Genomic DNA, 12,713 nt, shown 5'->3' on the forward strand with positions numbered 1-12,713 from the left:
GTGTGTTTGTGTGAATGAGAGTGTGTGTGTGTGTGTGTGTGTGTGTGTGTGTGTGTGTGTGTGTGTGGAGTAAGTTAACGAGTTAGTTTGCTAACTGGAAATCCGTCTCACAGTGCATGCATTATTTATTTATTTGTTTGTTTGTTTATGGTAAATATTCACACATTTTTTGTTAGGGATTAAAGTTATAAACAGGACGTATCCCTTGATCTGCATAGAGGGATTATTATGCTGGTTTTGCTAACTGGAAATCCGTCCTCGAGGACAATCCTCTTTCATCCTGTAAACTAATCCCACACCAGATCCAATCTAAAGAGAGAGTCTGATCGGTCCAAACCAAACAAGGTCGGTGTGAAAGTGAAAAAGCACAGAAGAGTTTTAATCAAGTTCTACTGTAAGTGTGTAGTGAGCTAGAAGACGTCTATGTGTTACTGAACATCAGGTGTTTTTCTGCATCTCTGTATGTCCTGTGTAAACGGAGTTAGAAGAACCGTGTGTTTTGTCTAAAGCAGCTTTACTCTGGCAATAAATGAGCAATTAGACATTCACCAGAACTGTGTTTCCAATCAAAGCCCTTTAAGCTTCAATACCAGCGTCACAATAACAGATCAGATTTCCAGGAGGAAGTGTACCAGGCTGGGACTAAAGCCAGAAGGTCATTAAGGTATAAGGGGGAAATTTGGGACAGGGTAAAAATTATGGAAGTATAATAGTGCCAAATGTCCTGGCATGTTGAATTACATTACCTGAATAAAAACGTATCGCAATAACAATACTTGAATTTTTCTGCCCAGCAATTTGACACAAATCGGATAAAAAACACTGCAATATCAGTGCTTGAATTAGTTTCCTCTGCAATTCATCCTCACAAATTCAGGCTGCAAAAAATCTGGGTCTTGCGATAAGTTTTTATTCAGGTTATGTAATTCAACATGCCAGGGCATTTGGCACTATTATACTTCCATTAAATATCCTGTCCTGATGAAACCTTTCAGAAAATTCAATGCAAGGCGCATACGCTGCAAAAATTACCTTGTTCCAATAAAACCTTTAAGAAAATCCAACTGACAATGCATGCGCCACAAATGTAATGTATCATATAGATATGAATAATTCATGAAGGCGATGGAGATTGGTTTGTTTTTAGAAAGAAGAGGTTAATGCCCCGCCTAGGGATAATTTTACTGCTTCAGAAAAGTATATAAAGACGTGTGTGTGTGTGTGTGTGTGTGTGTGTGTGTGTGTGTGTGTGTGTGTATAATTCAGACTTTCTGCAGACTGTCTCACTTTGTTGTTTCAATAAAGTTTGATGACCTTTGGCATCTACAAACCCTCTGTCTCTGAAGTCTTTAACTTAGGTTGGAAAGATTGTTTTCCACGACACACTCACGTGTCCCTCAGTGCAGATTGGGCGGTGTGATACGCTGATACACATCATAGGACCAGAAAATAGAATAATCAATCATGTCTATTGATAGATATTTTCCTATATCCTCTATATCACCAGTGTCACATGTTGTATTCATATTGTTCCCATGGTGACAGTGTTCTGTTTTTCTTCTTCTCGTTTGTGAAGTTCTGTTCAATGTCACTTTCAAATAAAAGGAGAAAAGAAAAAGTGCCTTTCACTGGTGTTTAGATCACAAAATGATGAAAAAGCAGTGATGAATACATGCAGTTATTCTGTAGAGATCATTTCTTCATCAGTTTTAGAGAAAAGGTAATAAATGGTGATAGAATTTTTTGTCCACATGGTCCCGCCCTCAGTGCAGACGTAACGTGTTGGTGTAAAAAGTGAAACTCTTCTGTAACAGTACCAGAGGTTTGTTTAAAGATGATTAGAGTAATTATTAACCAGCATTAATCCAAACAGTGCAGTTCAGTGTTACATTAAAATAATAAACCATGCAGTGATACATTTATAAATAAAAATACTCACTCAGCTCTTCTGGAGGCTTTGACCACTGGCAGCAGCTTCAGAAGACATTCCTCTGATCGGTCATATTTCCTCAAATCGAACTCATCCAGCTCCTGATCTGAGTTCAGTAACACAAACACCAGAGCTGACCACTGAGCAGGAGAGAGTCTGGTTCCCCTGAGACGTCTGTAATCTTCTCTGTTCAGGTAAGTCTGTACTTCCTGCACTAGAGAATGATCATTCAGTTCATTCAGACAGTGGAACAGATTGATGGATTTCTCTGGAGATGGATTCTCCCTGATCTTCTCCTTGATGTACTCGACTGTTTCCTGTGTGCTGTGAGAGCTGCTTCCTGTCTGGGGCATTAAGCCTCGTAAGAGAGTCTGATTGGACTCCAGTGAGAGACCCAGAAGGAAGCGGAGGAACAGGTCCAGGTGTTCATTCTCACTCTGTAAGGCCTTGTCCACTGCACTCATGAGGAGATCAGACATGTCTGACTTGTTGAGAAGATTAGACACATCAGTGGTTGGTTGTTCTGTTACATTTCTGCTGATGAAGGAGAGAAATGTGTATAAAGCAGCCAGAAACTCCTGAACACTCAGATGTACAAAGCTGAACACCTTCCCCAGGTGAAGCCCAAACTCCTCTCTGAAGATTTGGGTACACACTCCTGAGTACACTGACACTTCTCTCACATCAATGCCACACTCTCTCAGGTCTTCCTCATAGAAGATCAGGTTTCCTTTCTCCAGCTGTTGGAAAGCCAGTTTTCCCAGTGCCAGGATACTCTTTCTGGTGTGCTGAGGATCAGGGTCACATTTCTGATGGTACTTTTGGTCCTTGTGTTTGATCTGAAAGATAAGGAAGTGTGTGAACATTTGAGTCAGAGTCTTGGGGATCTCTCCTCTCTCTGCTTCACCCAACATTCTCTCTAGAACAGTGGCTGAGATCCAGCAGAAGACTGGGATGTGGCACATGATGTAGAGGCTTCTTGAAGACTTCATGTGTGAGATGATTTTATCGGCCAGGCTCTGATCACTGATCCTCTTCCTGAAGTACTCCTCTTTCTGAGGATCACTGAACCCTCGTACCTCTGTTACCTGGGCTACACACTCAGGAGGGATCTGACTGGCTGCTCCTGGTCGAGAGGTTATCCAGAGGAGAGCAGAGGGAAGCAGATTCCCCTTGATGAGGTTCGTCAGCAGCACATCCACTGAGGCTGACTCTGTCACATCACACAATCTCTCATTCTTCTGGAAATTTAGAGGAAGTCTACACTCATCCAGACCATCAAAGATCAACACCACTTTGTAGGAGTCTATTAATTGTAGTTTTCTCATTTCAGGGAAAAAGTGATGAAGAAGATCCATCAGACTGAGATGTTTCTGCTTCATCAGATTCAGCTCTCTAAAGGGAAGTGGAAACATGAAGGTGACGTCCTGATTTGCTTTTCCTTCAGCCCAGTCCAGAATTAACTTCTGCACAGAGACTGTTTTTCCAATTCCAGCAACTCCTTTAGTCAGCACTCTTCTGATGGACTCGTCTTTAAAGAGATCATTACATTTGATGGGTGTCTCCTGTGCTGCTGGTCTCCTGGACGCTGTCTCAATCTGTCTCACCTCATGTTCATTATTGACGTCTCCACTCCAACCCTCTGTGATGTAGAGCTCTGTGTAGATCTCATTCAGAAGTGCTGAGCTTCCATGCTGTGAGATTCCTTCATTAATTCTTTTAAACTTCTCTCTCAGGCTGGATTTCAAATTTGCCTGATACACAGGGGCCACAGACTCTAATAAACAAAGCAATAAGATGTTTTAATGTAAAATCACTGAACACAGGATTAAATGTCAAATTCAAATGCTGCTGTTCATTCCTGATTCATGTAGTAAATATTCCTGAAGGAACAGGACCATTGTACAGAGTCACCACAAGCTGGACCACGAACAGAACAGAAAAGTAGCAGATGTACATGATACTAAACTCGAACTTAAAACTAAAAGTGTTCCTATCTAAAACTATTTCCTCTCTCTAAAGTGAACCTGATGGAATAAAGCCATGACTCAGAGCTCTTACTGTTGTGCAGTGTGTTAGCGAGATCTGTGTGGTTCATGTTCTTCAGGACGTGCAGTGTGATCTTCAGCGCTCCGTCTCTGACACTGTGCAGATCCTCGTCATCCTGCACCTCCCTCTCAGTGCACGCTGGGTAATCTGGACTCAGGAGCTTCCTAAACCTCTTCAGCTCATTCTTTATCAGAGTGATGACTTTGTGTTCCAGCTCCTGGTTAGAAACACACAGGAACACATCTAAATATTATAATGTTACACACAGAGATGCTTTTATTTTATGAAAAGAATAAAAGTCTTTTTCTATTACCACAGTTACAGCTGAAATTCTGCCTGATTACCCATAATGCTGCTGTACATCAATAAATCAGTAAATTGTCATGATCTTAAATAAAAAACCTGTAACCTGCTCACACACAAGTTACACACATTAAAAAGACACACACCTTGAATATGGAGTCCAACTGATTTCTGCTGAGGTTTGATTTCTTCTGTTGTGGTCTGTGAAGAAATAAAACACATGATGTAATATAGACTATATGTATTCATAGCTGCACAACACAGACTAATACATACAGAGACAGATATTTACACTATCCTCTTAACACAATACACTGATTTCAGGATTTATCACTGACACTAACATGTTTATGAATAAAATAGTGATCTAGTCATTAATGTCCCAGGTGTAAATGTTGTTGTGTAACACCACAGACCCTCCAGCTCAGGGACTGCAGGCTGAACTGAACTCTTAAAGCAGTTTTCCTCACTGCCAGTCCGAGAGCTGCAGCACTGCACAGTTTAGTGTTTTTCTGCTTCAACACCTGATAAAGATCATGAAGGGCTTCAGAATGAGACCAGTGAGTTTGATCAGGTGGAACACTGCTGTAAAACACCTCACTGTACTGACCTCACATCAGGAGAACCGGCTCCGTCTCTGAAGTTAAATGGACGACCCATTGACCGGTCACTCTTCATGGACACACAGCTGGGTTCTGGTGAGTCTGATCTCTTTCCCTCCATCATTCTAGAATTAAACAGAAATATCAGCAATAATTAATACTCTGCTGTCTCAGCACTGTTACACAATGTGTTCATCATTAAACACCAATAATTCCATCTTTTTAATTCAGCTCCAGTCTGCACACTTATTCAAACAGGAGACACGCCTCATACCTCAGGAATTACACTGATGTCAGGAGTCCCAATCACAGATAACTGACTCAGCTGGGTCTTAAAGCCTGTAGAGTTCACTGACTCAAAGCTACGCTGCTCTTCTCCTCCACATTACACAGTCCTTTTTACTCTTCTCTCAGTGAATGATTTCTCTAAACTGTTCTTAGATCAGATCAGTGATATATTCACTGCTATTAAACACCTTAAACCAAAGTCTAGTTCCTCTGTTAACTAGTGAGTGTTTAGAGATACAGATCTGTTCCATGAGACGGTGTGTGTTTATTGCTGGTGAATGGAAAAGTAACTCACCTCTCGTCTTTCTTTAAGTCCTGTTCTCCAGACACACTCATGTTGGAGGTCATGTCTCCTTCTCCAGATTACAGCAGGACACACGTTTACTTCACTCCAACATCGGTGTGTTAAATCAACCCCTGTATCAGCATAGAGTTCACTTACAGGAAATAGTCTCTGTATCAAGTCATAAAACAACCTGTGTACATTCAAACTTCAGTACAAACCCACAAAACTCTTCTGCTTCTAGTGCACATTCAGTGTGTTTATATATTATAGCTTTAGATGTAGACACTCACTGTGTTTTTACTCCTGAAATGGTGTATTAAATGAAGATTCTGACTTTCACGTTCACTGTCTACCTGTTTATTCTGCAGAGGGGGAGGGGTACTGAGGTAGGGTAATAAACACACACACACGGTTATGGGTTGTTATCAGACAGCTTTCTGATCCATGGAGCTGAGGCCTGCAAATACTGAAAGTAAAAGCCTGAAAACGCTGCAAATACGGAGAACAGAATTAAAAGTCTGGTCAAATCTACATCACACACATTATCATTTCATTACCTTCATTTATTATCTCGTGGATTCATTCAGCTGTGCACGAACAACTGTCAGAGCTCTATACAAATATATAAACAAAATTTAAATACCAGGAAGTGCTAGAAACACTCAGCAGATCATTAGATAAAGAAGCAGAACTCATACACTGAGTAAGTTTACTTAAATATCTGCAGACATGTATTTTTTCTGGTTTTCCCTTAATGAGAGCGAGTATCCTGATATTAGTGAGGATTGGTGTGTAAGTAGTTTTTGTGTGAATAATGAATGTTACTCAGAATAAAAGTGATGATGGAGAGTAAGTTAAACACATTGGTCAGACGAGTAACTAACCCAGTGTTTCCCAATCGAGGTTCTGTCTGATGAGAGCAGGGGTGCGCGTAAAAATCTTTCAAACATTTTCTAAAATGATCAAATGTGTAGAAAACATTTAATATAGATGAGAAACATCTGATGTCTGAAATAATAACACAGACACAGAAAAATAAGACCGATACAGACCCATAACAATAATAATAATTAATTATATATAAAATAATAATAATAATCATATAAAACTCAATAAACCTTGAGATTATCACTTGTCACATTACAACAAAACACAGCTATAAATATGAGAACATGTATAAAACTGAACTAAACAACCTCAATTTATTTTATTCATTCTATTAGATTTTTATTAAACATGGACCTTCACTTTCATTAAATAGACTTATTATTTATTGTAGGCTCATTTTCTAGGCTAAATGTTAGCAATTACTGTAGACATCAGCAAAAAGTCGAGCTTCCTGCAGATGTCATTTCTCACATTTACAAAACCAGGTGATTATTATATTCTCCCATCAGTGTAAATATCTCTTTATGTATAGAAACAAAAGAAAGATATTACAGAATGATCACTCTGGATGTTCACCATCAGTGTAAACGTCTCTTTATGTACAGAGAGAAAAGAAAGATATTACAGAATGATCACTCTGTATGTTCACCATCAGTGTAAACGTCTCTTTATGTATAGAGAGAAAAGAAAGATATTACAGAATGATCATTCTGTATGTTCACTATCAGTGTAAATGTCTCTTTATGTACATAGAGAAAAGAAAGATATTACCGAATGATCACTCTGGATGTTCACCATCAGTGTAAATGTCTCTGTGTATAAAGACAGCAGAATGAGGTGTAATCACTGTGTCTGATGGTGTAGTGTAGTGACTGTGTTTATTTGAGACGATACTGATGAATGAAAACATGGTGCACTCCAAAAAACTTTCAGTTTTGGCTTTATTCTCTCAGCAGTATGTACAAAGCAAATCCAAATCACTATTTTAAAAACCTTTCCATGAATTTTGTGTCATCTGGCTCTCTCTCTATGGTCCCGCATGGATGGATCATAGAGATACCTGTACAATCGTACCTTCCGGCAAGAGTCACCATTTCCGGATCCGGCGCCGTGCAGACCGCCATGAGAAATGAAGCCTCGCGCACTCAACACGCTCGACCGCCCACTCCACAATGACGTCATTTTTGTCGGACATGTCGAGTATAAACCAGGCTTAACGCTGTCTAGCATTGGTGTTTGTGTAGGGTGCACAATTTTTTTGAAAATATTCAAAGGGTGCCGTGACTGAAAAAAGGTAGAGAAACGCTGCTCTAAAAAAAATCATGGTTTGGGAACATGCACTTCCTAAACTGGGCCACATGATGGCAGTCAAGATCCATCCAGAGCAATGGATGAAATCTCCATCCTTCCATCCATCTATTCTCTGTACCGCTTATACTACACAGGTCACGGGGAGCCTGGAGCCTATCCCAGGGGATTCAGGCATGAGGCAGGGGACACCCTGGACATGGTGCCAACCCATTGCAGGGGACAATCTCACACTATGCACAATATAGAGTTGCCAACCAGCCCACAACACATGCCTTTGGAGCGGCGAGAAAACCGGAGTACGTGGAGGAAACAAAGCATGCGGAGAACATGCAGGCGAGAATCAAACCAACAGCCCTGTAGGTGTGAGGTGAACATGCTAAGCACTTTCCACTGTGCCCTCTGAATGAAATATGAGTTTCATCAATAATTATCATAAAGGGGGAAAAGGAGAGAGATATTAATATTAATATAATCTAATATTTCTTACCCCACTCTTGGCTAAATACTACAAACATATAAACATCATTATTAAAAGCTAAATTACAGAATGCCGCTTCTGGGAAATTGCCGTTTCCGAGTTTGGCCACAGGAGGGCAGTCATGCTCCATCCAGCACAACACACAACGCCGCCTAAAACAGAGGTAATTTTTTTAGTATTTTACACAGACAGAGCTCATCAGCGTTATCACTGTTTATTGTATTATTTTGACATAAAAATAATACATGGTGGGCAGTGGTAGCTCAGCAGTTAATGCTCTGTATGACTCAGAAGGTCGATGGTTCAAGCCCCAGTGCTGCCACTGTTGAGGCCTTGAGCAAGGCCCTTAACCCTCTCTGCTCCAGGGTTACCAAATCACGGCTGACCCTGTACTCTGACCCCAACTTCCTAACAAGCTGGGATATGCGAAGAAGAGAATTTCACTGTGCTGTAATGTATAATTGACAAATAAAGGCTTCCACTTCTATCTTCTGACCATTATAATTATTTATTAATCATTTATTATGGTGTTGTGTTTGTTTTTTATGCACCCATGGTGGAAACAAATTTCCTCTTTGGGGAAATTTATATCTGTATTCTGCTTAATTGGTAGAAACCCAAAAAGTACAAATTACAGTCATGTTAGTATTGCTTTGTTGGTCATTTGATGCAGATTCACAAAATTTATTCAGGGGCACCACCAAAAATGATGGTACTGAACTTCTACAGACTTGAGGAACATGTGATTGCAGCTGAAGAAAAAATAGGAAGCATTTGCCCAATTTGATACTGAACGAACTCTGGAATTTCTTACTTTTGTTGTTTCAGGACAAGATTCAAGAGGACAAGACATTCACACCCAAGAAGTATTATGCAGTGTATTACTCCGAAATATGCCATTGATATGTTGGAAAGGCAGAGAGTGTGGATTTCAAGTTCCTTCACCAGTTGGGTGCCAAGGAGCTTAAACAATTTCACACAACATATAGAGGGCTAAAGAAAGTTCTTCACTGATCACATGATTTGTCATTACATGTACAAGCACGACACTTGTCCCAGTCCTGAAAAGGACTATTTGGCTATTCCTTTGTTCTTTTCCTGCACGTGCAGTCATCACCTTCAGTTGTTCTGCATCTCATTTTATGGGAAGTCAACTAAATTCCCATTGATGAGCCTAGTAAGATGAGGAAGAGAAGTTGGCTTGGTGCCTTGACATTTGGTGTTGGATGAAGGATATATAGGATAAATTTAAGTTTTTGAAACGTTATCATTTAGAAGTGTTCCGTGTTTATTAAAAGGACTAGCGTTTCATGTTTGCCATCCAATGTTCCACTGCCAAATAGAAAGGCTAGCTGGGTTACGTCCATCTACGATATACTTTACCAGTAGACGCTGTTAAATGTTATTGACCTTCTGACTATTGTCACACACTCCATTGAAATAGCAAATAGGTTGGTGTTAAGAAACTCGTTCAAAATATATATTTGTTAAATCCAATAAGTATTTAAAATGAATTGGTCTATTGTGTTCTTTTGCAACGATTGGATAATGTGGCAAAACGCATTGTGATGTGGGAGAATTTCAAAATTTTCCATTCCATTTCGTGCAGGGTATAGCGAATGAGTCTTACCTTAACTTCCTAGTGATGCATTCTGTACGAAAAAAAATAAGTGGATGTCGAAGATCTCAAAGAAGAATAACTTTATTACAGCGTGGCAGTGATAAAGTACATGAAGCACTTTGGGAGTCAAAGTGAACCCCGAATAATATCAACACAGACATTTATACTGTTTCAAACCAAGTTTTCTGTATGTAATGTAAATTAAGGATAGCATTTGATTTGATCACATTCTGTTCTCACAGTACGGATGTTACAGGTGTGACCCCAAATGGTGAGGTGAAAGGATTATCGAGACAAATGTCTTTCTGAATGTTAATTACAGTCACGTAGCCCTTTTGTTCAGGGATGGTTCTTGATGTCCCACTGCTGCTCTCATGCTATAACTGTGTGAATGTCATTTTAGGTGATATTATACACATATTTCTGAGACCCAGATAAATTGTCCCTTTGATTTCTGCTGATTGTGGATATGATACAAAATATCATGCTGCGATCTTACAGGTGGAATCAACACAGGAGTGTCACCACATCTGTACACTAACATGTTGTCATGTATGATTAGCTGTGCATCATGCTTGGCAAACAGACCGTCTACAATAGTTTGTCCGTTGCTCTTCGGTCCGATTGCTTCTGTTACTGAAGGGTCACGCTGAGTGCTTTTCAGGCCTACCGGTTCTCTAATGTTGATAGCTGCAATTGATTCTAGCTCTGTGACACCTGAAAATGTTATTCCTTCCACAGCAGCTTTCTTTGCTAGCTCATCAATTATTAAATTACAATCAGCATGTTTGGTTTGAGGACAGGCCCAAATAGGGTTAATGATGGAGAAAGGCAAGGTCTATTAAGAGACAGATGTATAGACGATGACGATTGTTTACATAAAATAAAATCGGAACTAAGGCAATTAAATGACGAATGGTTTTTAAAAGTGCAATTACAGGTGGATATTGACACAAACTATACAGCAAACCACAAAAAGTTATAAAAGAGCTAAAGAGCCAGAGAGCTGATAGAACTATTATAGGTATACATATATACATAGGTAAACATAGAGGGGAAAAAAACTGTTTTTTTAACGACGTGCTCACCATTAAGAAATATAGACACACAACATTTAGAAAACCCCATTAAGGAAGAGGATGTATTAGAACAGATTATGCAGTTAAACGAGGGGAAAAGCCCGGGACCTGACACACCAAATTTTATAAAGTGTGTAAGAGAGACATCTCTGATCTATTAACTGATTTATATAATGAAGGACTACAGGAGGGAACTTTAAATTAATTGTTTTATCGATGTGTAATTTCATTAATATATAAAAAATGAGACCCGACCGAACTTGATGACTGGAGATCAATAGGGTGAAGTCAGCTAAAATGGGCCACTTTTTGGTAAATGGTTTATACCACCATCAAATAAGCTATGCTTGATATGATATTTTTATAAATTAGCATGGGTCTCTTCAATATATATATATTTCTTTTAAAATCTGAAAAAGTATAATTGTTTTAAAATTATGAGAGTTAGAGTATCGGCATGTATCCTCTTGAGCCACAACACAATGTTCAGGCAAATTGGGCCGGCTGTTCAGTTAAAATGGGCCAATACAAAAAGATAACAACACATTTTAACAGTAAATTGACGCTATTGTGTTCAGTGTGCCATAGCAGCAACACCGCAAATATATTTCATTTAATAGAAAGCACATCTTCTCCACAGCTCTCGTGGTACAATAAGTTGCACTGACAGCAGCACGCCCTAAATGTTCCCGCTGCATTGAATGCTGATGGACTGTCGTGGTCTCTCCTTTCTCCCCAGCAGTAACCTCTACATAGGGTTTACCCACCTCCCCAACCACATGGGTAGAGTAAAACTGATCTTGCAGGACAAATACATCACAATTCCAAAGATGTGACGGAACATCTCTGATTGCAAGTTCCTCCAGCAGGTCTTCATACTGTGGAAACCACTTTCCTACCACACCAGGGTTCAGCCCTGCTGCTCTTGCTGCTGAAAGGGCCTCTGGTGTCCTGATGCTGAGGTCTGGATTCTGTTTTAAAAATTTCAAAGCCAGTAATACCCAGCAGTGCCTTTTACTTCAGAGAAGCCTTTGATATTATTGGTCTTTGCGTAATTAAATGCAATTCCCTGGACATCTCTTTTGGTAAGAGGGAAAGCCTCTTTTGGAGAGGAGCTTGATAAGACTGGCCAGTTCTTCTCAGAGTCTACTGGCAGGTACTGCTTCCTCCCAGATGCATAGCCAGAGCCAGCCACTTTGCCACTAATTGCGCCTATACAAAGTCATCTTTGGAATGTTCCAAGCCCTTGTTAAAAAGTAAACATTTACTGTTTGTCCTCTATCAACTATCTCCTGGTATTCATTAATGGCATGCCTCATTCTGTCCTCTCTCCACTGGTTGTACTCACATCTTCCTTTACCTTTCTCTTTTCTCTTCTTCTCTCTCTTTTTCCTTTCTTTGCTTGTCCTCCTGCCATACTGTCTGAAATGCACAATATTTAGAAAGATTTTGTACTGATGTATATCCAGGCCTATGAACCTATTTTTCACCCTCAATTTCTGTATAATTTCTGTGTAAGAGTGTGTGTGTATGCGGCCCATTTTAGCTGAAAACTGTGGCTCATTTTAGCTAGCTGGTTAAGCTAAAATGGGCGACTACCTAAAATGACTTTTCACAAAAATCAAAGTTTCTTTTAAAATTTAAACATTGTATTTGACAGAGTCTGTCAGAACATTGTTCATAGAGCTTTTGCTTCATTGGTAAGTGTACTTATATTTGCTTTATCACCCTTATTAATGATGAATGAAATTTACTGTGCCATGATCACTTACCTTACAATTTCTCTGACATGCTTCATATAACACTCTGCCCCACCCACTTTAAGAACCTTAGACCAATCAAAACTATTGTCAAATAGTGTTGTTGAAGCAATGTAAG

At 39.6% G+C, this 12,713-nt stretch overlaps 2 protein-coding genes across 2 annotated transcripts in view; both read right to left on the minus strand.

The window, feature by feature from the left end:
- The window catches only part of LOC108261599 (NACHT, LRR and PYD domains-containing protein 3), a 619,868-nt gene that overhangs the window by 22,411 nt on the left and 584,744 nt on the right, over positions 1-12,713 (minus strand). The window lies entirely within an intron of this gene.
- LOC128630377 (NLR family CARD domain-containing protein 3) lies at positions 1,746-5,980 on the minus strand. The gene is made up of 6 exons (XM_053678855.1): positions 5,749-5,980; positions 5,468-5,589; positions 4,893-5,009; positions 4,429-4,483; positions 3,992-4,196; positions 1,746-3,707 (listed from the first exon to the last, which is right to left on the minus strand). Exons 2-6 carry the CDS (start codon positions 5,518-5,520, stop codon positions 1,936-1,938), a joined length of 2,202 nt encoding a protein of 733 aa, XP_053534830.1. The 5' UTR covers positions 5,521-5,589; positions 5,749-5,980; the 3' UTR covers positions 1,746-1,935.

Source organism: Ictalurus punctatus, unplaced genomic scaffold (genome assembly GCF_001660625.3).
Source record: "Ictalurus punctatus breed USDA103 unplaced genomic scaffold, Coco_2.0 Super-Scaffold_100056, whole genome shotgun sequence".
NCBI lineage: Eukaryota > Metazoa > Chordata > Actinopteri > Siluriformes > Ictaluridae > Ictalurus > Ictalurus punctatus.

Excerpts from the sequence above, each read along its gene's own strand:
- LOC128630377 (XM_053678855.1), bottom strand. The coding sequence starts at position 5,520 with ATGACCTCCAACATGAGTGTGTCTGGAGAACAGGACTTAAAGAAAGAC. Across the intron at positions 5,010-5,467 it reads GACTTAAAGAAAGACGAGAG|AATGATGGAGGGAAAGAGAT; the intron begins GTGAGTTACTTT and ends GTTTAATTCTAG. Across the intron at positions 4,197-4,428 it reads AGTTGGACTCCATATTCAAG|GAGCTGGAACACAAAGTCAT; the intron begins GTGTGTGTCTTT and ends GTTTCTAACCAG.